The following is a 24,223-nucleotide window of genomic DNA, read 5'->3' as shown; positions in this document are numbered from 1 at the left end:
GATAAAGATTAATCTGAGAATAAAATTCACCATGTCACATGATCAAATCTCGTGATTTCCTGCCATGAGTGAGTAATGTGATCAAATACTACACGGGCATGTCAGTGAGGCTTCTACCTGTGGATCTGGTTAACGTGAGATCAATTCTACCTGTACCCGTGCTGTCCTCCATGGTCATGCTGTGCAGTTATATTTCTAACTCATACCCCAAAGAGATATGCAAGAAGAAAAAACAGAAAAGTCATTTGTTGTATTTTATTTGTGGTAAAAACTTATAGAAATTAAATATGTACTGGACAATGAGACAGGTTGAGTGTGGTGAAGCACACACAAGTCAACGCACACTGGGATATAGATGGATTCAGTGCGAACAACAGGATTGAGTGGATCTTCCCAGTGATACACAATGGCTTCTCACGTGCAGAGTGTCAGCAGGAAAGGTTGTTGTTGTATAGATTTCACAGCTTGCTGTTCCTGGTGTTTATAGACAATCCCATTGCTCACAATCTGCAAAAAACAACAGAATTTAGAAAGGAGGCCAGGCATTAACTTGAAATTAAAATAACTGAGAATTAAATGAAAATTGAGAGCGCAGAACCAGAAACAGACCATTCAGCCTATCATATCCAAGTTGGTACTCACGTCCCACATGGACCTTAAAATATTGAGTGCTTTCAAGAGGAGTTCGATATAGTTCATGGGGCTGAAGGGACCAAAGGGCATGGGAGAAAGTGGAGAGTTGATAATCAGCCATGATCATATTGAATAGCGGAGTAGGTTTGAAGGGTCGAATGGCCTCCTCCGGTTCCCATTTTCTATGCCTCCACCATTTTCCCTCTCAGCCAATCAACATTTTCAACTGCACATTTCATGTCCTCAAGATCCTCCAAGTGATATTATTTTGAACTATGTAAGGCCATAGAGATATATAGCACGGAAACAGACCCTTCGGTCCAACTTGTCCTTGCCGACCAGATATCCTAACCTAATCTAGTCCCATTTGCCAGCACTTGGCTCATATCCTTCTAAACCCTTCCTATTCAAATACCCATCCAGATGCCGTTTAAATGTTGTTTTTGTAGCAGCCTCCACCACTTCTTCTGGCAGCTCATTCCATACACACAACCCTCTGTGTGAAAAAGTTGGAATCTGTACTGAAAACAACAAATGCTGGAGATCACAGCAGGTCAGACAGCATCCATAGAGAGAGAGAGCAAACTAACGTTTCAAATCTAGATGACTCATCTCACTCTGATGAAGAGTTATCTGGACTCAAAATGTTAGCTCACTGTCTCTCCATGGATGCTGTCTGCCCTGCTATGATCTCCAGTATCTATTGTTTTTAGTCCACTTTGAACTGTGGTCACTGTTGGAATGAAAGCTGTTGCCATAAATGCCAATGTAAAAATGATCATGATCTGCCTTTGGATGATTGTTAGAGGGACTAATGTTGGCAAGGAGACTGAGAGATATACCCTTGCCCTTCTTGGTTTCATGACTTATCCAAAGACTGGACTGCACTGCACCCCAGCACTACTGCACAGAAGGTTGTTCCATGGGCTGTTGTTCCATGTCTCTGGGGTTGAACTTGAACCCACAAAAATCTGACTCAAATATTGGACAGCCATGACTGAATCTTAACTGACACTCACCAATGGATAAACACTGATGGCTTTTGTGGGAATTGACATAAGTGAAATGCAAAGCTCCCAGCTCTATAATATCATTGAACAATCCCAGGACAGTACAACATTGATGAAAGCTTATTACTCTAGAGTAATGTTTCCTCTTGATGATCCACCATCATGGTGAATTCCAGTCAATTCAATTCACTCCACGTGACAAAAATGGCTGAAAGCACTAGATAAAGTCAAAGTTATGGGACCTGGACAACATCTCAGCTGGATTGCTACAATTTAACAACGTCATATCAACTATCAAGCCAGGGAATCAACCCTGGTTCAATGAAGAACGGAGGAGGAGCAGCACTAGGTATACCTAAAAAATGAGGCGTCAACCTGGTGAAGCACCACATACACGCCCAACAGCGCAAGCAGCAAGTGACAGACAGAGCTCAGCGATCCCGCAACCAACAGTTCAGACCTAAGCTCTGCAGTCCTGTCACATCCAGCTGTGAATGGTGACGAACAATTAAAGGAGGAGGCGGCTCCACAAATATCCCCCATTTTCAATGATGGAAGACCCCTGCACACAAGTGTAAAAGATAAGGCTGAAGCATTTGCAACAATCTTTAGCCAGAAGTTCCAAGTGGATGATCCATCTCAGGCTCATTCAGTGGTCCCTAGTCTCAAAGGTGTCAGTGCTCAGCCGACTCGAATCACTCTACATGAAATCAGAAAATGATTGCAGACTCTGGATACTGAAAGGCTATGGACCTCATCAACATTCTGCAACAGTACTGAACATAGAACATAGAACATAGAACAATACAGCACAGAACAGGCCCTTCGGCCCACGATGTTGTGCCGAACATCTATCCTAGATTAAGCACCCATCCATGTACCTATCCAATTGCCGCTTAAAGGTCGCCAATGATTCTGACTCTACCACTCCCACGGGCAGCGCATTCCATGTCCCCACCACTCTCTGGGTAAAGAACCCACCCCTGACATCTCCCCTATACCTTCCACCCTTCACCTTAAATTTATGTCCCCTTGTAATACTCTGTTGTACCCGGGGAAAAAGTTTCTGACTGTCTACTCTATCTATTCCTCTGATCATCTTATAAACCTCTGTCAAATCACCCCTCATCCTTCGCCGTTCCAACGAGAAAAGGCCGAGAACTCTCAACCTGTCCTCGTACGACCTATTCTCCATTCCAGGCAACATCCTGGTAAATCTTCTCTGCACCCTCTCCAAAGCTTCCACATCTTTCCTAAAGTGAGGTGACCAGAACTGCACACAGTACTCCAAATGTGGCCTAACCAAAGTCCTGTACGGCTGCAACATCACTTCACGACTCTTGAATTCAATCCCTCCGCTAATGAACTCTAATACATCATAGGCCTTCTTACAAGTTCTATCCACCTGAGAAGACATGCCATTCTCTGAGCCAAACCGTTCCAGTACAGTTACAGCACTGGCATCCACTCAACAGTGCAATGTGATGGAATATTTTTCAACCGGCGGGTATGGGGAATCTGGTACTCATTGCTTGTGGGATAGGAGAGGCAGAAACCCTCATCACATTGACGAGGTATGTAGACGAGCACTTGAAATGCTAGAGCAAACAAGGTTAAGGATGAAGTGCTGACAAATTAAATTAGAATAGATGCCTGGTACAGACATGATGGGCCGAAGGTCCTTTCTCTGTGCTGTAAAACTCTATGACTCGACAACTAAAAGAGTGAACTTCAGGTGCAAGGTCAGACTTTCTGTATCAAGGATCCTGAGCAAAACTGGAATCAAGGGGGAGCAGGGGAATAACTCTCTGCTGGTTAGAGTCACATGGAACACAAAGGGAAACAGCTTTGGTCATTGGAAATGCAGCCTTTTCAGCCCCATAGCATTACCACAGACAGCTGTCCGGGTAAAGACCTGGAACATCTTCAACATTTTAAAATTAATTCAGAAGATGAGGGCATCGCTGGCTGGGCCAGCATTTATTGACCATGCCTAGTTGCCCCTTGAGAAGGTGGTGGTGAGCTGTCCTCCAGAACTGCGTGAGCCTATTTGCTGTAGGTTGACTTCACAATGCCCTTACGGAGGAATTCCAGGACTTGATCCAGCAACACTGAAATAACGGCGATATATTTCCAAGTCAGGATGGTGACTGGCTTTTGGAGGGCATGTTGCAGGCGCTGATGTTCCAGTATGTCTACTTCCCTTGTCCTTCTAGATGGACGCAGTCATGGGCTGGACAGTGCTGTCTAAGGATCTTTGGTGAATTCCTGCAGTTCATCTTGTAGATAGTACACTGCTGCTACTGAGCATCCATGGTGGAGAGAGTAGATACTTGTGGATATTGTGCCAATCAAACAGGCTGCTTTGTCCTGGGTGGTGTCAGACTTCTTAAATATTGTTACAGCTGCACCCATCCAGGCAAGTGGGGAGTATTCCATTACACTCCTGACTTCTACCTTGTAGATGGTGGACAGGCTTTGGGGAGGCAGGAAGTGATTTACCAATATTCCTAGTCTCTGTTCTTCTCTTGCAGGCACTGTATTTATATGACTAGTGCAAGTCAGTGGTAACCCCCAGGACGTTGATAATGAATGCGGTTTCAGTAATTGTAATACCACTAAACGTCAATGGGCAGTGGTTAGATTGTCTCTCATTGGAGATGGTCATTGTCTGGCAAATTTGTGGTGTGAATGTTACTTGTCACTTTTCAGTCAAATTTTGAGGATGTAACAAGTAAAATGGATAAGGGGGCATAATTGGTTGTGGCAAATTTGGACTTTCAAAAGCTGCTCAAAAAGATGTCACAAAACAAGATATTATTCAAACTTAGAGCTTGCGATTGGGAGAAAAAATACCATGGATTGAGGATTGGTTAATGGACAGAATAAGAGACTGGGATAAACAGAGGATGACACAATGGTCAGCACTGCTGCCTTACAGCACCAGGGACCTGGGTTCAATTCCAGTCTTGGCTGACTCTCTGTATGCAGTTTGCACATTCTCCCAATGTTTACATGGGCTTCTTGTGCCGTTTCATCACGTGTTTTGCTTGGGATCAAGCTTTTTTTTTCATTATTCACTCATGGGAAGTGGCCATCACTAGATGGGCCAACATTTATTGCCTGTCCCTAGGTCCCCCTGAGAAATTGGGGGTGAATTTGGAACCGCTGCAGTCCATGTGCTGGACACAAACCATTCAGGCGGTCATTCCAGAATTTTGCCTCAGCAACACTGAACAACCAGCGATATATTTCCAAGTCAGGATGGTGAGTGGCTTGAAGGGGTTGGTGTTCCCATGTACCTGCTACCTTTGTCGCTCTCGATGACAGTGGTTGTGAATTCAGAAGATGATATCTAAGGAGCTTTGGTGAATATCTGTGATGTATTTTATAGATAGTACACATTGCTGTATACACAGTGGTGGAGGGAGTGGATGTTTATGGAGTGTACAAAAGGCTTTCTGCCTCAGATCAATGCTTAGGCCTTAGCTCCTTACCATCTACATTAATTACTTAGTTAAGTGGTCTGAGGATAATGTACCCAAGGTTGCTACTGATACACTGTCAAGAATGCAAAGAGATTGCAGAAGAGATAGAGAGAGATTGTGAGAGTGAACAGTGCATGTAAAATCAGGCAGAGCATTAGGAAACATAATCAAACTGAATGCTTTATGGATGATAAAAGGTTGGAAGTGTTTGCATTCAGTGAACCTTGTACATGAATCACAGAAAATGAACATGCAGGTATAGTAAGTAAATCTTGCTTTGGATTTTAGTATAAATGAATTGGTGTGTAAAAATCAAACTGTCTTCTACAATTATCATAGAATCCCTACGGTGTGGATACAGGCCGTTTGGCCCAACAAGTCTACGCTGACCCTCCAAAGAATAGCTGCAAATGTGTTGCTGGTCAAAGCACAGCAGGCCAGGCAGCATCTCAGGAATAGAGAATTCGACGTTTCGAGCATAAGCCCTTCATCAGGAATAAGAGAGAGAGAGCCAAGCAGGCTGAGATAAAAGGTAGGGAGGAGGGACTAGGGGGAGGGGCGATGGAGGTGGGATAGGTGGAAGGAGGTCAAGGTGAGGGTGATAGGCCGGAGTGGGGTGGGGGCGGAGAGGTCAGGAAGAGGATTGCAGGTTAGGAGGGCGGTGCTGAGTTGAGGGAACCGACTGAGACAAGGTGGGGGGAGGGGAAATGAGGAAGCTGGAGAAATCTGAATTCATACCTTGTGGTTGGAGGGTTCCCAGGCGGAAGATGAGGCGCTCCTCCTCCAGCCGTCGTGTAGTTGTGTTCTGCCGGTGGAGGAGTCCAAGGACCTGCATGTCCTCGGTGGAGTGGGAGGGGGAGTTAAAGTGTTGCGCCACGGGGTGATTGGGTTGGTTGGTTCGGGCGGCCCAGAGGTGTTCTCTGAAGCGTTCCGCAAGTAAGCGGCCTGTCTCACCAATATAGAGGAGGCCACATCGGGTGCAGCGGATGCAATAGATGATGTGTGTGGAGGTACAGGTGAACTTGTGGCGGATATGGAAGGATCCCTTGGGGCCTTGGAGGGAAGTGAGTGTGGAGGTGTGGGCACAAGTTTTACATTTCCTGCGGTTGCAGGGGAAGGTGCCGGGGGTGGAGGTTGGGTTGGTGGGGGGTGTGGATCTGACAAGGGAGTCACGAAGGGAGTGGTCCTTGCGGAACGCTGATAGGGGAGGGGAGGGAAATATATCCTTGGTGGTGGGGTCCGTTTGGAGGTGGCGGAAATGGCGGCGGATGATACGTTGTATGCGCACGTTCCATCCAGACCCACTCCCCTACCCTATTGCTCTATATTTCCCAGTCTAATGCACCTAACCCATACATTCCTGAACACTATGGGCAATTTAGCATGGCCAATTCACCTAACCTGCACATTCTTGGACTGTGGGAGGAAACTCACACAGACACAGGGTGAATGTACAATTCCACACAGACAATCGTCCGAGGCTGGAACTGAACTCAGGTCCCTGATGCTATGAGGCAGCAATGCTAACCACTGAGCCACCGTGCTACCCCTAATTAGATTGGGAACTGTCAGGTTTGCACAAGTTTGGTTTACTTACACAAAAACAGGACAGGAGGGAGAGCAAGAGCAAGAAAGCTTTCCTCACCATGCTCCTGGGAGGGGGAAGATTGTCCTGTGAGGGTAGATAGTTTAGAATAGATTAGACTACTGAGCCTAAATTTTCTGGAGTTAGGTATCTAATTCGAAAATGTATAATTCCTGATAGAATAGATTGAGAAAATGTTTTCCCTTGGTCTGGGGAGCATGGAACAAGGGGTCACAGTCTCAGAGGCTGCCACTCGGTGACTGCATTTCAAAGGGTGCCCTTCCAATCTGTGTGGAGTTGCAGTGGCTGTATTATTGATACTGTCACATACCCGAATACAAGTGATTTAATAATATAGTACTTTCAGATTTCCATGACAGATACTAAAGATGGTGTGGCAGAGAAAGAGAGACATGTTCCAAATGATTTCAGCATTAAACTCAGACCAATGGGAGAGACAGAAAGGTCATTGCAACTATCAGCTTGGTTTTGGCACCATCTATACTGGGCCACTGAATGTTAGAAAGGACTGATTAAAAACACAAAAGAGAGCTTAGCACACCCACACTTGGCACAGGTCTGGGTGTGGAGACATATATTGGTGTCAGCTTGAGGGATTGGTCATTTCATATAGAGATGAGGAGAAAGATCTTCACTCAGATTGCTGTGGGCCTATGGCCACCCATCATTTGACAGTCAGTGATACCAGCACAATACGCAGTGATAGTACCACATGGAGATTCCACATTGTCACGGAGGGGACAGGCTGAGAAAAAAATATGAATCAAACCAGTTGCCTGTGCCCCTTCACATCTAGGCTCCTGTAGATGGGGAAAAGAGTGAGCAAGACTCTGCTGTTGCTGCTGTACTCAGTTACTGAGACCATGGGTCAAACTGTCAGATATAATGGCATCCATTAGCAGAGAGTGGCCAGACCAGCTGAAACTGCACTGTCCAAGATAAAACCTGACAAATGACCTCTGAGCTCAAAGGTTTGTGCATCTTTGCAATTCTCTACCTCAGGGTCTGTCGATACTCAATCTTTGAGGTTATCCATGACAGAAATTAATACTATTCTGGCACTACAGAAATTTAGAGATATGGGGATAGTATGGGAAAGTGATATTGAACTGCAATGTTCGACACAAGTCTGAAGGGGCTGAATGGCCTCCTCCAGCTCCCACTTCCTAAATTCGCTTGTCGAGAGGAAGTTTTGTCCACATCAGATCCATTTTCAGGGAGTGACTATGCCTCAGTTTCATTGGATAGTTCATGCTATCGCAAGGTGAAAAGTGTCAAAGCACCAAACATGTGGTTTAACTCACCAGAACACCATGCTTCATCCCGATAAGATGTGCTTCGCAAAAGCTGCAAAAATAAAACCAGACAGTTATTGCTGTTCAATGAACAAGATCAGTTTAAATTGCGCCTGGTTTTGAACCTCTCAGTTATTGGTCTCTCATTAACCACAACTTCCATTTGCACGATATGATAAATATTGTCTTTTAACTTCGTCAAAATATAAACCATATACACCCGGGTTCTTCACAATAATTCAGGGCTTTCAACATTGCACAGCTTTCAATTCTGTAAATAAATTAATAACCCTGGCTTCCATGAAATTGTTATGGATATTGTTTCATTATGCTCCCTTATCACAGTATATCTTTGAAATCTATAGGAAGCCACCTTATTATTGCACCACCCTTACTGACTTAGAGTCAATAGAGTCATAGAGATGTACAGCACGGAAACAGACCTTTAGGTTCAACTCGTGTGCCATTCGCCAGCGTTTGGCTCATATCCCTCTAAACCCTTATTCATATACCCATTCAGATGCCTTTTAAATGTTGTAATTGTACCAGCCTCCACCACTTCCTCTGGCAGCTCATTCCATACACGTACCACCCTCTGCGTGAAAAAGATGCCCCTTAGGTCTCTTTTATATCTTTCCCCTCTCACCCTAAACCTATGCCCTCTAGTTCGGGACTCACCCACCCCAGGGAAAAGACTTTGTCTATTTACCCTATCCATGCCCCTCACGATTTTGTAAACCTCTATAAAGTCACCCCCTCAGCCCCCGACGCTCCAAGGAAAACAGCCCCAGCCTCTCCCTATAGCTCAAATCCTCCAACCCTGGCAACATCCTTGTAAATCTTTTCTGAATCCTTTCAAGTTTCACAACATCTTTCCGATAGGAAGGAAACCAGAATGGTACACAATATTCCAAATTTAACATAAATTCTGTGACTGTGAAGGATGTTTTTGTATTCAGTTGGAGTGACGGACCAAACAAGAGTTGGAGTGAGGGGGCTGTGTGAAAGTCGGAGTGAGGGACCGAGTGAAAGTCGGAGTGAGGGACCGAGTGAAAGTTGGAGTGAGGGACCGAGTGAAAGTTGGAGTGAGGGACCGAGTGAAAGTTGGAGTGAGGGACCGAGTGAAAGTTGGAGTGAGGTTCTGACTGAGAGTCCGGGTGAGAGCCTGAATGTGTCTCCGAGAGAGGGGCCGACTGAGTGTCCGACTGACAGTCAGAGTGAGGGGCCGACTGAGAGTCCGAGTGAGGGGCCGACTGAGAGTCCGAGCGAGGGGCTGACTGAGAGTCCGAGCGAGGGGCTGACTGAGAGTCCGAGCGAGGGGCTGACTGAGAGTCCGAGCGAGGGGCTGACTGAGAGTCGGAGTGAGGGGCCGACTGAGAGTCCGAGTGAGGGGCTGACTGAGAGTCCGAGTGAGGGGCTGACTGAGAGTCCGAGTGAGGGGCTGACTGAGAGTCCGAGTGAGGGGCTGACTGAGAGTCCGAGTGAGGGGCCGACTGAGTGTTGGAGCGAGGGGCTGGCTGGGTGTCGGAGTGAAGGACTGACTGAGAGTCGGAGTGAGGGGCCGACTGAGAGTCCGAGTGAGGGGCTGACTGAGAGTCCGAGTGAGGGGCTGACTGAGAGTCCGAGTGAGGGGCTGACTGAGTGTTGGAGCGAGGGACCGACTGAGTGTTGGTGCGAGGGGCTGGCTGAGTGTCGGAGTGAGGGGCTGACTGAGAGTCCGAGTGAGGGGCCGACTGAGAGTCTGAGTGAGGGGCTGAATGTGAGAGTCAGAGTGTGTTTTCTCCCTGAGGTTATGGAGATGGTTTTCATCCTGATCTCACCTTCATAATTGACGCATCCATTTGAGTCCTCATGACCCGCCAACAGCTGCTCCACCTCACTCTCTGACATCTTCTCACCTACCAGGTAATGGAATCATTCGATCAGAAGGCAGGAGATCAACTCAGTCCACCTACTCTCTATTCCAGCAATAATACAGCCAAGATGATCTTTTCAGGTTGAAAAGCAATTAATAGTCCCACAATGTGGCCAATCTCAATTCAGTAACATTTTATATAATTTGGATTCTAATCAAGGGTTTGGAGTGTTTAATATATAGAATAGCGAATATCCAGTAGTGAGTTACAGGATAGAATCTAGTTCAATAGCTTCTGTGGGGTGTTTTTTCAAGAGATTAGCAGATGTGTGGCAATGAATCTAATTGAGGGGTTCAGGGTAAGGTCGGGTGCTGATGCCAGTTTATATATATATATAAAACAGTAGATATCTAGGACTGAGTTACAGACTGGAATCTAATTAGTACCTTCTGTGGGATTTATATATAAGATAACAGAAACCTGAGCACAAGTCATAGACTAGAATCTAATTGAGGGGCTCGAGATATTTTGTAAAAATAAAGTCCCCTTATCTCAGAGATTGTCTCTGATGTTCTAGCATCAGAGAGTGATCCAGTCGGTTGGAATGCTGAGCATTGAAAGGCTCAATACTGGTCATTGATCAACCTGATGGCCTGGAAGTGATCATATTTCTAGTGGATGGGGTGAATCTTGTTAACAGTCCCCAGAGAAAATGATACAAGGAATTCAGATTGGTCTAGCTCAGTATCAGCAGGAGGGTATTAAACACTGCTAAGGAGATCATTGGCACTGGGCTGGATATGATGGGCTAAGAGATGGGATGTGATCAGATTTAAACTGGGTATGAAGGCTAAAGGCAGGGAGTACTAGAACAGCCTGGTTTGGAGATGACAAAGACACAGTTGAGGGTTTCAGCATCAGCTGAGCTGAGGTGAAGCTGGAGCAGGCGGTTCTTTGGGAATTAGAATTGTCCTGATGAGAGAATCTGCAGAACAGCTTCACCCAGATACTAACTAGAGCAGACAGGCCAGGGTCACACTGGGTGTTGCTCATATCTCCAAAGAATGAAAGATCTTTCCGTTATAGTAACTTGGCAGAAAGACTGCAAGGTTAGGCAGGACCAAATCTAACCTCAAACAAAAACAGAGATTGCTGGAAAATTTCAGCAAGTCTAGCAGTATCTGCAGACAGAAATCAGAGTTAACGTTTCAGGTCCAGTGACCCTCCTACAGAATTGGGTCAAACTCTTTCTGGGATGAATAACGTGGCAGAGTCTCAATTTCATCCTGTTCCATGCTGTAGTAATGGTCTGAGACTGGGAACTGATGGAAAGCCCCTTGTCCGTGTGTGTTGACGGGACTAAAGCTCGCATTGCTCCAGTAAAGCAGGAAGCAATGGCAGACCCCTGAGGTATGAACTTCTGCTGGTTGGACATTCATAACTGGACTCACAGCAAATCATTTCCATTTGATTGGTGAAGACAATTCTGCTGCTCCCTCCCAATGTGCAACTATTCCAGAGACAGCTCCATACCAGTGTCCCTAGCTGCTGTTCTGAACATCTGGTACATGGTTAAAATGTCCCTCCTAACCTTCAATTCCTTTGATTCTTTGTTGGTGTCTGACTGTGGGTTCGGAGTACATAACCCACTGACTGTGGGTTCGGAGTTTATGGGCAGCACAGTGGCACAGTGGTTAGCACTGCTGCCTCACAGCGCCTGAAGACCCGGGTTCAATTCCCGACTCAGGCGACTGACTGTGTGGAGTTTGCACATTCTCCCCGTGTCTGCGTGGGTTTCCTCCGGGTGCTCCGGTTTCCTCCCACAGTCCAAAGATGTGCGGGTCAGGTGAATTGGCCATGCTAAATTGCCCGTAGTGTTAGTTAAGGGGTAAATATATGGGTATGGGTGGGTTTCGCTTCGGCGGGTCGGTGTGGACTTGTTGGGCCAAAGGGCCTGTTTCCACACTGTAAGTAATCTAATCTAATCTAAAATAACCCTGTACTTCCATACGTTGCTCCTGATTGGGGATAAATGGGAAACCAAGTGTCACTGGAGGCACCTCCAAACTGACCCCAGGACTCAATGCTGCCTGTGGATCGGGAAAATGAAAAGGTGGTGTACCCTGTAACCCTGCTGGTGACAAACTGCAGGGCTTCCATCTTGTCAGAGGGTACCTCCTGCTCATTTCAGGTGTTGGGACATTTACACACAATCAGGAACAGTAAGGTGTTAAGATGGTTTGTGTGGACTGTGGTTTCTTGGCCAGAAGTAAACAGTCCCCATGAAACAGAGAACAGCATAGCAACAAGAACAAGAAGCTGGGGAGGGTCACAGTTAGGGAAAAGGGTAGAAATGGAAGACCAGTGATAATTTAACATCAATTTCCAAAACCACATAATCTTCCCTCCAGACTGAAGACATTCAGCTCACCCAGTGTTGCTAGCACGTGACGGAGCTCAGCTCCCATGACAGTGCCGTTTCCTTCTTTGTCAAAGACTTTCAAACCTTCCACAAAGTCCTCATATGTGCCTTGGTCCTTGTTCCTGGTGATGTGCTGCAGTATTGGGAGGAAGGTTTCAAAATCCAGCGTCTTCTGGTTCATCTCTGCCAGGAGCAAACAGACTGTCACTCTTACTGACGGGATCCTTCAGAACATATCTCTGATGGGAGGGAGCGGAGCTCAAAGCTCCCTCGTGACCCAAATCAAAATAAATGTTTAAAGAAGTTTGAGGTTCAATTTTACTGGCTTGGAACCTCAGGAGGTGAACTGAACAGATCAAAGCATCATTAGCTCAATCAATGGATCTTAATGAAGATACATAGTACACATGTTCTTTAGGGGAGGTAGGAAGTTCATTCAGATACATAATCATGGTTTTTCATTGCATTGTGAAGAATTCCACCTGATGAAGGAGCGTCGCTCCAAAAGCTAGTACTTCCAAATAAACTGTTGGTCTATAACCTGATGTTGTATGATTTTTAGCTTTGTCCAGCCCAGTCCATCACCGACACCTCCAAGTCATGTTTCTAAATATATGTATGTGTGTGCATTTGTATATGTCTGTGAGTATAAATCTCAAAGTATATTATATGTGTGTGTGCCTGTTGGTATAAATGAGTATGCGTGCGTGTGCGAAAGTATGTCCATGTGTGTACATGTGTATTTTGAGCAGATAAATGCTAAGTTTCTTTCCCCTCTTTTCCCATTGTTCTATGGAGCCAGTACAGCAGTAGCCCCAAAGGCTGTCACTCCAGTGTCTCAGAGCCACCTTTGCTGTGCTTGTTGTTGTGATGCAGATGGACTCATGCCTATAGAAGGAAGTAGCCCCAATCCCTGACACTCACCTTCTGGTTTGGGTTTGCCAAGCACTTTCATGACTTCAGCATTAGTAGGGTTCTGTCCTAAGGCACGCAAAACATCTCCGCACTGTGCATAGGTAATCTTCATTTCACAGCTGGGCGTCCTGTCAAAAAGGGCAAAAGCCTCCTTGAACTCTGAAATTAGAGACACAGTGATGTGATTATTACTCCCCACACCAAGGAACCTGATTCACACAAACTGGACACAAATGAATGACAACACTGGCTTCAGTTTGACAGCGTTGTTGGTTAAATAAACTGCCTGTACCACATGTTGAACTGAAGCCAGAATGTCCATTTGAAAAGAAAAGTCGCTGGACCTGAAACATTAACTTGGTTTCTCTTTTCACAGATGCTGCCAAGCCTGCTGAGTTTCTCCAACATTCTCTATGCTTGTTTCAGATTTCCAAAATCCACAGTGTTTTGCTTTCACATCTTACCAGGAACCATTTGCTCCCCTATTCCCTCTTCCCTCTAACTTGCCTCCACACGTATTGTTAAATTTGCAGAGGCGGCACTGTTTACATTGGATGAAAGGAGGGTGCTAATTGGCTGGCAAAGTTTCGGTAATCAGCATCCATCTACGTTCTCCATGACAATGCCTCTACCAGAGTCCACTTGGCAACCAATCAGCATCCTCCTCTCTTCCAGTTTAAATGTTGGAGTTTTCCTTGAATTGGTGTTCTTGTGAATGATGAGTACAAGACAAAAGTTTTAAACATTTTCTCAGTAATACTCTGGTTTTGTCCAACCACAGAAGTGTTATGTTAAATGCTGACATGGTCTCTACTACAGTTATGAAATGTGGTCATTCATTCCACAATCTTACATCCCTATGTGAAAAATACTTTCTCCTGATCAGTGTCTAATCCTCAGGGTATTTAATCTTCCATCAGAGTCCTCTTGCTCCTTTACTTATTTACCTGAATACTTTCATCACTTTAAACAGCTCCATCAAAATGCCCTGTAATTTCCTATGATCTAAGGAACACATGCAGCATTTTTCAAGTTTTTGCTTGTATTCCTTCATCGCAGGGAGTATCTCAGTAAGTCTGTGCCGTACCCTCCCATTTCTGTTACCTCAACCCCTTATCTATTCTGTAGAGTCTCCAACAGTGGTCCCACTAAGATTTTGTATAGACTTTCTATTATGTCTCCATTTTAATATATGCAGATTTTTATGATATTGAGCCCTATTGTGCGTTTTGCAAATTTAATGAGCCTGTGTGGAGTTTGTACATTTTCCCAGTGTCTGCGCGGGTTTTCTCCAGGTGCTGCGGTTTCCTCCCACAATCCAAAGATGTGCAGGTTAGGTGAGCTGGCCATGCTAAATTGCCCGTAGTGTCCAGGGATGTGTAGGTTAGGTGCATTAGTCAGGGTAAATGTAGAGTACTAGGGTAGGGGAATGGGTCTGGGTGGGTTACTCTTTGGAGGGGTCAGTGTGGACTTGTTGGGTCAAAAGGCCTGTTTCCACACTGTAGGGATACCAAAACCCTAAAGCCTGATTATAAGCAAGTCATGGACCATTTACCTTCTTCTGTGTTTGTATTTGGGTAGTAATAATCATCTCTCACTTTGATCTCTCTGTAATGCTTTTTTGCTGCCATTGTTGTGTTCTCAGGTGACATCTCCCAGTCACCCTCTCAGGGGCAGCAAAGAAGCCTGTGCTCTCGTTTCCATTGCCCTGGCCCATTCTCCTAGCTCCGTCAGCCACTGTGAGAAGACTGACAGCACAATTAGCTGCTCCGAGCTTCGGAAGGATTGATAGCATTTGCTCTAGAACAGTGAAAACTCACCTTCAATCTGATCCGAACTGAAATCAATCTGAAACAGAAACAAAGTCAGCTTTATTAAAGAGTAAATGTTTATAAGGATGCATTACTCTCAAGGCTCCCTCACACGGTGCCATTCTTTGTGTTACACATCATATCAGACTGGGAGAAAGTGAGGACTGCAGATACTGGAGATCAGAATCCAGAGTGTGATGCTGGAAAAGTACAGCAGGTCAGGCAGTATCCGAGGAGCAGGAGAATCAACATTTCGGGGCATAAGCCCTTCATCAGGAATGAGGCTTGTGGGTCAGGGCTGAGAGATAAACGGGGGCGTGGGGTGGATGAAGGTGAGGGAGAAAGTGATAGGTCAGAGGGGAGAGTGATGGACAGGTCAAGAGGGCGGTGCCGATTTGGAGGTTTGGGACTGGAATAATATTGGGAGGGGGTTGGAATGAAGAAGCTGTTGAAATCCACATTTATCCCATGTAGTTGCAGGGTTCCAAGGTGGAATATGTGGCGTTCTTCTTTCAGACTTTGTGTGGTAAGGATTTGGCGGTGGAGGAGGCCCAGGACCTGCATGTCCTTGATGGAGTGGAAGAGGGAGTTGAAGTGTTCGTCCAGGGGGCGGTAGGGTTAGTGGGAGCGGGTGTCCTAGAGATGTTCTCTGAAATGATCCGCAAGAAGGCATCCTGTCTCCCTGATGTAGCCTCATTGCTGATGAAGGGCTTATGCCCAAAACGTCGATTCTCCTGCTCCTCAGGTGCTGCCTGACCTGCTGTGCTTTTCCAGCACCACACTCTCGACTCATATCAGACTGGTGTCAGGCTGAGCAGAAAGACAAATCCTTGCCTCTATTCTCCATGTCAGTAAACATGATTCCCAGAGAGGTCTCGACATGGACCCACACTCACTTTCCTGGATTGTGTGTTACAGGCACCCACTTTTGACAACAGTGAGAGTTAAAAACAGGATGCCTTGAAACTCCCTCTTCCAACTTAAACTCCTGGCTCTCAAACTCTGTTGTCCTGCACTTCGATTGTCATCATCTCATATTTCTCTCTTTCTTTTCTGTTCCCTTCTTCGCTCCATCTTTCCTTCCCCACAAATCTGCCTTCTCCTCTTCCCTTTAACCACTCCCTTTTATCTCCCTCCCTCCCTGGAAGAGAGACAGATGAACTTCTGTCTCACCTGGAAGGACTGTATGGGGCCCTGAACCCCCCAGGTATCTTCCCCTGCAACCGGAAAAGATGCAAAACCTGCCGGCACACTACCCCCCTCATCTCCATCCAGGGCACCTTTCAGGTGAGACAGAGGTTCACCTGCCTCTCCTCCAACCTGGTTTACTGCATCTGGTGCTCCTGATGTGGTCTCTACATGGGGGAGACCGAACGTAAACTTAAGGAATGGTTCGCTGAGCATTTCAGCCAGGCCCGCAGGGGCTGACTAGATCTCCCAGTCACTGCTCATTTTAATTCCCCTTCCCACTCCCTTTCTGACATGACCATCCTTGGCCTCCGCCATTGCCAAAACAAACCACAGCTCCTGTTGGAGGAACAACACCTTATCTTCCACCTAGGTAGCCAACAGTTTGGATGACTCAATATTGAGTTCTCCAATTTTAAATAACCTCCCTCCAACCTTCCCATCCCCCAACTCCTTTCCCGGCCCCTCCTCATCCCTTCCATTCCTCTCAGCCGCCAACCAACTTCATTCCTCCCACTGACTAACCAGGTTGTAACCTCTGCCTATCTTCACCTATCTCCACTTCACCATCCTGCCCCCGCCATCCCCTTTCTCTGCAGCTCCCCCTGCACCTACCCCCAGTTCTGAAGAAGGGTTACACCCAAAATGTCGACTTCTCCACCTCCTGATGCTGCCTGACTTGCTGTGTTCTTCTAGGATCCTGCCTGTCTAATTTGCGTTCCTTAAAGCAGAGAAGATTGAAAGGGGACATGATTGAGATGGATAAAATAATGAGAGACAGATATAGGGTAGATGGGAATTTTTTTTTCCCCATGATGAAAGGGTCAATTACCAGAAGCATTGATTTAAGGGAAGGGGCAGGAGGCCTGGAGGAGATGGGAGGAAAAATGCTTTCATCCAGAAGGTATTGGGAACATGGAACTCACTGCCTATAGGAGTGGTACAGCAGAAACCGTCATAACATTTCAGAAGTATTCAGATGTACACTGGGGTGATAGGGTATATGAGACTATGGGCCAAGTGCTAGAAAATGGTATTAGGTGGTTGTTTGTGACCAATGTGAATGGGATGGGTCCAAAGGCCTTTTCCTATGCTGTAATTCTTGGTAACTCTATGAAACTAAGAAATAAATTCGTTTAATCTGAAATTAAAAATTCATCAAAAGAGATTGAAAGCAGTCACATGTAAAGACATGGAGGCCTCTTTTTAATTTACACTTCACACATCCAGCTTGGAAACAATCACATCCAGACACAGGAAGACATCAATGAGCGATATACTTCAAGCTCATGCTATGACAGAGCAGGGAAAGTGGAGCTCTCTCTTTCTTTCTTCTCTTGCTCAAGAAAGTAATAGCAACCATTATCAACAAAATTTGGGGAAATATCTGAACATTGAGAACTAAAAGATATCTACAACATTCATGGCTGCATCTGATCTGTATTGGTCACTATTGCTTTTTAAATTTTATACTTAGTTTACATTTGTTTGATGTCACATCTTTGTTAATTTTTATCTGGGTTAATGAATAATAACATTTCTCTCTCTTCCATTCAAGAAAACCTTGTAATATTTTAAAATATCTCTGGTGAACTAGTTAATTCCATTTTAATTGGTGTGAGGTATAACTGCATTCTAAAAGCAGCATTGAATCTTTGTTGTCAAAGCAAGGAGGTTGAAAAGAGTGGAACCAATTCAGCCCCTTCACCCATTTGTCTACAGACTTCATATGTCCTAACCTATGTGGTGAATTTACCTTGTCGTACCTCATCAAAGGCCTTCTGAAAATCCAAATATATAATAACCACTATATTACCCTTGTCTACTCTTTCTATTATTTTATTAAAGAAATACCTGGGTAATTAGCATAAGTTGTCCTTTTGGAATTGATGCTAAATGAATAATTACATTGCCTGTTTCTGGATATTCTCCATTTACACTTCATATTACTGGCATTAAACTGACTGCTCTATAATCCAGAAACTGACTGTTCAGACTCCCTTTCTTTAAGAATTATAGAGCAGTCAGTTTAATGTCAGTGATATGAAGGGTAATGGAATCTATATGAAAGGGTGTAATGGAGAACAGCACTAACTGCCTGCCGGACCTTAGGCACTCCCACAATCTTCTATATTTTGTAAATATAAACTAATATTTTTACTTTCTTTTTCCCCTTCATCCTCTGAGTTAAAAATCACACAACACCAAGTTATAGTCCAAAAGGTTTATTTGGAAGCACTAGCTTTCAACTTCCAAATAAACCTGTTGGACCACAACCTGGTGTTGTGTGATTTTCAACTTTGTCCACCCCAGTCCAACACTGGCACCTCCAGGTCAACACATCCTCAGAATACGTGTGGGAACATAACGTGCGAATCTTTTTATCACTCTCCAGCTGTGAATTTATTTTTCATTTTTTGATCCCAATCTTCTTTTTCAGCACCTCCTAAAGTCAGGTTATAAAGGCTGTAAGAACCAAAAACAGAAGTTGCTGGAAAAGCTCAGCAGGTCTGGCAGCATCTGTGAAGAGAAATCAGAGTTAATGTTTTGGGTCTGGTGACCCTTCCTCAGAGCTTTTCTAGTAACTTCTGTTTTTGTTTCTGTTTCATTATTTTCTGTGGTGAAAGCTTAGCTGACATAAATATTCTTCAGTAATACTCTATTTTGTTCCCCGTGTTCGAATTCCAAGCCCTTTTTTTTGTTTCTTCTCCCTCCAATGTCCTTCTCATTTACCATTTCTCTGTGGTACCCCTTCAGTCCTTTCTCCAGTTGTGCACCGCAGATCGTACCTCTGTACTTTCAATCAAGTGCATTTGTCACATGAGCAACTAGACTATGTGTTGGAGCTTTGCTGCTCTTTCCTTCTGTCCATAACTGGGTCCTTTAGTCAGGCACAGACTCAGGAACCAACAGTGTCTGAGAAGAACATCTTTCTTTCAGGGTGACAGTTACTGTACAAAGCATCAATCAATGCAAGATTTGTAGGTTTTCTACCCTCTGGGAAATTTCAGCAATCAGTTTGATAAGGCAAGAATGCAGTCTAAAAGAACAATTTTCCTGATTACATTTCTCCCATTTAATGGACGGTAGCTTTCACATTGTCAAAGCTAACCTTCCTGTATGGCCCAGTGCAGCTCAATTCCTGGGAAAGGTAAACACTTTGACAGGAACTGGGTTGTTCACTAGTGGCCTTCCAGCTGTTTTTAAGCTTACAGTAAGGCCCCTAGCTGTGCACTGAGACACTGCCCTCCTGGCAATGTGCTAACATGCACAACTTACCCTTTCTACCTGGTATGCCTCATTCAGACTAAAGACTAAGAGTCTCTTCCTTATTTTCTGTTTTTGTAAAATAGGCATATTCCTTTCCCCAGGGTCATGCTGTGTGTGGGCTGCAGTGACAGGAGCTCTGTGATAAAGGTAAACTCACTATAGTCCCACCTGACCATGAAGCTGCTCTACCATCAGAGAGAGAGACACTTGGCAAACGTTTAACTTGAGGGTCACCATGCCTCAGGCAAGGTTGGGGAGTTGAGAAGGCGGGTCATTCATGGTAACTTCAGCCGATATGGGAATTGAACTCACGCTGGTGGTATCGTCCTACATCACAAACCTGATTTCCAGTCAACTAACCCTACCGACCTAACTGCAACTAACTAAGGCTGCAGATTGAGCTTTAAGGTAAGTAGTTGGGCGGGGGTGGTTGTTGGTTCAGTTGTGTGGAAAGTTATAAAATCAAAGGTAAAGGAGAAGTAGGGTTGTAGCATAGTGATAGGGTTCATTATTACCGGATAATATAAAGAAAGGACAATAACACCTATTGGAACCAAAGAACTAGAAATGCAGGGAAACTCAATAAGAAAATCAACTTAAAGGTTTTGTATCTTCACATGTGAAGAAAGTCAGAATAAAGTAGCTGAACAGATAGTATAAAGGTAGATTGAGGTCCCAAGCACTTCAAACTATTTAAATATGGGGGAGGTCACAGAAGATGTTATTAAAGTTTCAGAAGAAGGAATAGGTCAGAATATGGAAAGGGTAAGGAATCTAACTTTAGGCACAGCAGATAAGGGGACAGCTATGAGAATGGGGACAATTAACGCAGGACAGAAGGTGTTGTACTTAAATGCATGCAGTATACAAAACTAGGTAAATGAGCTTGTAGTGCAGATTGAAATTAGTGGATGTGATGGTGTGGGAATCACAGAGACAGAGGTTGCAACGGGATCAGGGCTGGGAAGTAAATATCCAAGGATCCACATCTTATTGGAAGGAGAGGCAGATGGACAGAGTGGGTGGGGCGCCTTGATAGTAAGAAATAAAACTAAATCAATAGCAGGAAGTGAAATAAGAGTTTGAAGGCATAGAGTCGGTGTGGGTAGAGTTGAAGACTTGCAAAGGGAAAAAAAAGGACCCTTATATCCAGGTCTGCCTGGGGTAGTCAGAATGTGGGGCAGAAAATAAATCAGCAAATAGAAAAGGCATGGAGGAAAAGGCACTATTACACATTGGGGAATTCAACATGCAGATGGACTGGGAAATCAGCTTGGTAGCAGATCCCAAGGAGAGGAATTTGTGCAACTTCTACGAGCTGGTTTGTTTGAGCAGCCTGTGGAACCGACAATTCTGTATTTGGTGACGTGTATAAGGCAGACTTGATTTAGGAACTTAAGGCAGAACCCCTGGGGAGCAATGACCATAATATGATAGACTTTACCCAGCAGCTTGAGAGGGAGAAGCTGGAATCAATTGGAATGGTATTAAAATTGAGTAAAGGTAACTACAAAGTAACTCCCTGAGGGAGGAACTGGCCACATTGATTCAAAGGGAAATCTCGCAGGGAAGATGGTGGAGCAGCAATGGTAGGCGTTTTTGGGGCAGCCAGACCTGACAAGGGAAGTCAGCGTCAGCATGAAAGCAAAAGAAAAAGCATACAATGTAGTGAAAGTAAGTGGAAAGCAGGGGATCTTTAAAAATCAATAGATGAAAATTAAAGGAGTAACAAAGGAGAGAAGATGAAATATGAGGGTAAACTCTTCAGTAATATAAAAGAAGATTGCAAAAGTATTTTTAGATACATAAATATAAGAGAACAGCAAGAGTGGATAATGGATCATTGGAAAATGAGGCTGGAATAGTAGTAATGGGGAACTAAGACAGGGTGGAGTGACTGAGCAGGTACATTGCACCAATCTTCATAGTGGAAAACACCAGCAGCATACCAGAACTTCAAAAGAGTCAGGAGGCAGAAGTGAGTGCAGTGATCATCATTAAGGAAAGGATGCTGGGGAAACTGAAAAGGTCCAAAGGTGGATAAATCACCCAGATCAGGTGGACTATACCCCAAAGTTCTGGTAATCTTTCAGGAATCACTGCAGTCAAGGAGGGTTCCAGAGGACTGGGAAATGACTAATGTGACACACTTGGTTAAGAAGGGAGGGAGGCAGAGACAGGAAACTATAGGCTGGTTGACCTGATCTCGGTTGTTGGTAAGATTTAAGAGTCAAAAAGTGTGGCGTTGGAAAAGCACAGCAGGTCAGGCAACATCTGAGGAACAGGAGAATCGATGTTTCGGGCATAAGCTCTTCATCAGGATTTAAGAGTCTATTATTAAGGATGAAATTGCAGAGTTCTTGAAAGTGCATGAGTATCACTTTGTAAAGGGGGTCATGCCTAACTAATCTGTTAGAATTATTTGAGGTAGCAAGCAAGTTAGACAAAGGAGAGGCACTGGATGTGATCTGTTTGGATTTTCTGAAGGCCTTTGACAAGGTGCCACACAGAAGACTGCCAAATAAGTTAAGAGCCCATGGTATTAGGGGTAGGTACTGGCATGGATAGAGGATTGTCTGATCTGACAGAAGGCAGAGAGTAGGGGTAAAAGGGATTTTTTTCAGGATGACATCCAGTGACTCTTGGAGTTCCTCAGGGTTTGGTAGTGGGATTACAGCTATATGTTATATGTTATACAACAATGATCTGGATGAGGGGACCGAGGGCATTATTGCTAAGCTTGAAAATGACGCAAAGATAGATGGAGGGACAGGATGTTGTAGAGGAAGTGGGAAGGCTGCAGAAGAATTGGAAAGGCTAGGGGCAAAGAAGAAGCAGACGAAATATTTTGTGGGAAAGTGTGAGGTTATGTACTTTTGACAGTCCAAAAACTGAATAGAGGAGTAGGCTGTTGCCTAAATGGCTGAAAATGTGTTGCTGGAAAAGCACAGCAGGTCAGACAGCATCCGAGGAACAGGAGAACCGACGTTTCGGGCATGAGCCCTTCTTCAGGAATCTTCTCCTGCTCCTTAGATGCTGCCTGACCTGCTGCGTTTTTTCCAGCGACACATTTTCAGCTCTGATCTCCAGCATCTGCAGTCTCACTTTCTCCTAGAAGATTGTTTCCTAAATGGGGCAAGGTTTCAGAAATCTGAAGTACAAAGAGACTTGGATGCCCTCATTCAGAATTCTCTCAAGGCCAACATGGAGGTTCAATAGGAAGGCTAATGCAATACTAGCATTTATTTTGAGGTGGGTAGTTGCAAGAGCAGGGATATACTACTGAGGTTGTATAAGGCATTTGGAATATTGAGAGCAGTTTTGTGCCTTTTCCTAAGTAAGGATGTGCTGGCACTGAGGTTTACAAAATGATCCCAAGAATGAAGGGCTTGTCATATGAGGAGCTGTTGAGGATTCTGGGTCTGTGTTCAATGGAGTTTAGAAGGATGGGAGGTGGGGAATCATGTTGAAACCCACAGAATACTCAGAGGTCTGGATAAAATGGGTGTGGGGAAGATGTTTCCACTATAGGAGAGACTCAATATGAGTGCACTACCTTAGCATGAAGGGATGACCTTTTAGAACTGAGATGAGGAGATGAGGGTGGGGAATCTGTGGAATGCCGTTACTATGGAGGGCTGTGGAGGTCAAGTCATCAAGTGTCTTTAAGACAGCGAAAGATAGGTTCCTGATTAAATAAGGGGATCAAGGGTACAGGGAGAAGGCAGGAGAATGGAATTGTGAAATATATCAGCTATGGCCGAATGGCCTAATTCTGTTCCTATATCTTATGGTAACATGGAGCCCTGAGATGTAGATCACACTGACATTCTGCAACACTGTTTCAATTCACGGAGCCACCAGAGAGAGAAATCTTTTTTCAGAAGATGGAGGAGACTACAGCTAGAGAAAATGCACCTCCTGCTGGCTCATTATTGCCTGGTAATTGATAGGAAATGCACAGTCAATCAGGATTTGGATTGAGTGGCTTAAATTGGGGAAGATTTTCACTTATGATACTGTACATTGGAGGCAAGGAATGGCTCTCCTCAGCACCATCTGGGCTATAATCAAGGTCCCTGCTTGAGGGCTAGGTGTTAGCTAAATCAAGGTCGAATATGTCTCAACTCAAATCATCTAGCTGCTGCCGAGTTCCCTGAAATCAGGAGGCTAGCAGCCTGTGAGGGTGGGGTCTTTCAGAGGTGGGTAGACAAAAGGAAAAATAAAGACGTTTGCAGCTATTAGGGTCACCAAACAAAAAAACAAGGAGCAGCCAGAGATCTCCCAGTGCACGCTACATCTGCAAGATATTACTGAAGCCTTTGACACTTATTGTGTTCAGCTCAAAAATTAAATCTTTCACTGGAAAAAGGAAACGGGCACATTTAGTAGGAAGCAGAAAACCCTCAAAACAAACCTCACAGCTCCTCTGTCATTACAGTACCCTTACAGATTGTCATTTTAAATATTCAGGCAGCCATTCATTCATTCACTGCAGGTCTCCAGGCAGCAATGATTCTCTCACAATGGGTCCACTTACCATCACACTCTTGGGGTCGAAGACAGGTTCCTTGGGAGGTTCTGGCTCTGCAGGTGGTGGTGGAGGGGCTGCCTTGGCAGCTTCCTTCTTCGGTTCTTTTTTGGGGGCCATGGTTTACCGGGACCAGCAGGATCTGGGAGGTGTGCAGAAGCTGTGAGCACACGCACGAGTACCCGCATCCTCCAGGGC

General features: G+C 44.9%; 1 protein-coding gene across 1 annotated transcript; it reads right to left on the bottom strand.

The window, feature by feature from the left end:
- Positions 1–240: 240 nt before the first annotated feature.
- myl4 (myosin, light chain 4, alkali; atrial, embryonic) lies at positions 241–24,223 on the bottom strand. The gene is made up of 7 exons (XM_060849051.1): positions 24,035–24,223; positions 15,046–15,073; positions 13,235–13,384; positions 12,320–12,493; positions 9,853–9,930; positions 8,042–8,084; positions 241–507 (listed from the first exon to the last, which is right to left on the bottom strand). Exons 1-6 carry the CDS (start codon positions 24,143–24,145, stop codon positions 8,056–8,058), a joined length of 570 nt encoding a protein of 189 aa, XP_060705034.1. The 5' UTR covers positions 24,146–24,223; the 3' UTR covers positions 241–507; positions 8,042–8,055.

The sequence above is a fragment of the Hemiscyllium ocellatum genome, chromosome 32 (genome assembly GCF_020745735.1).
Source record: "Hemiscyllium ocellatum isolate sHemOce1 chromosome 32, sHemOce1.pat.X.cur, whole genome shotgun sequence".
NCBI classification, from domain to species: Eukaryota; Metazoa; Chordata; class Chondrichthyes; order Orectolobiformes; family Hemiscylliidae; genus Hemiscyllium; species Hemiscyllium ocellatum.
Note: the sequence above shows the minus strand (reverse complement) of the source record. Positions and strands in the feature narration are given on the sequence as shown.

Excerpts from the sequence above, each read along its gene's own strand:
- myl4 (XM_060849051.1), bottom strand. The coding sequence starts at position 24,145 with ATGGCCCCCAAAAAAGAACCGAAGAAGGAAGCTGCCAAGGCAGCCCCT. Across the intron at positions 13,385-15,045 it reads CAGTTCGGATCAGATTGAAG|AGTTCAAGGAGGCTTTTGCC; the intron begins GTGAGTTTTCAC and ends CTCTAATTTCAG. Across the intron at positions 8,085-9,852 it reads TGGATGCGTCAATTATGAAG|CTTTTGCGAAGCACATCTTA; the intron begins GTGAGATCAGGA and ends TTATTTTTGCAG.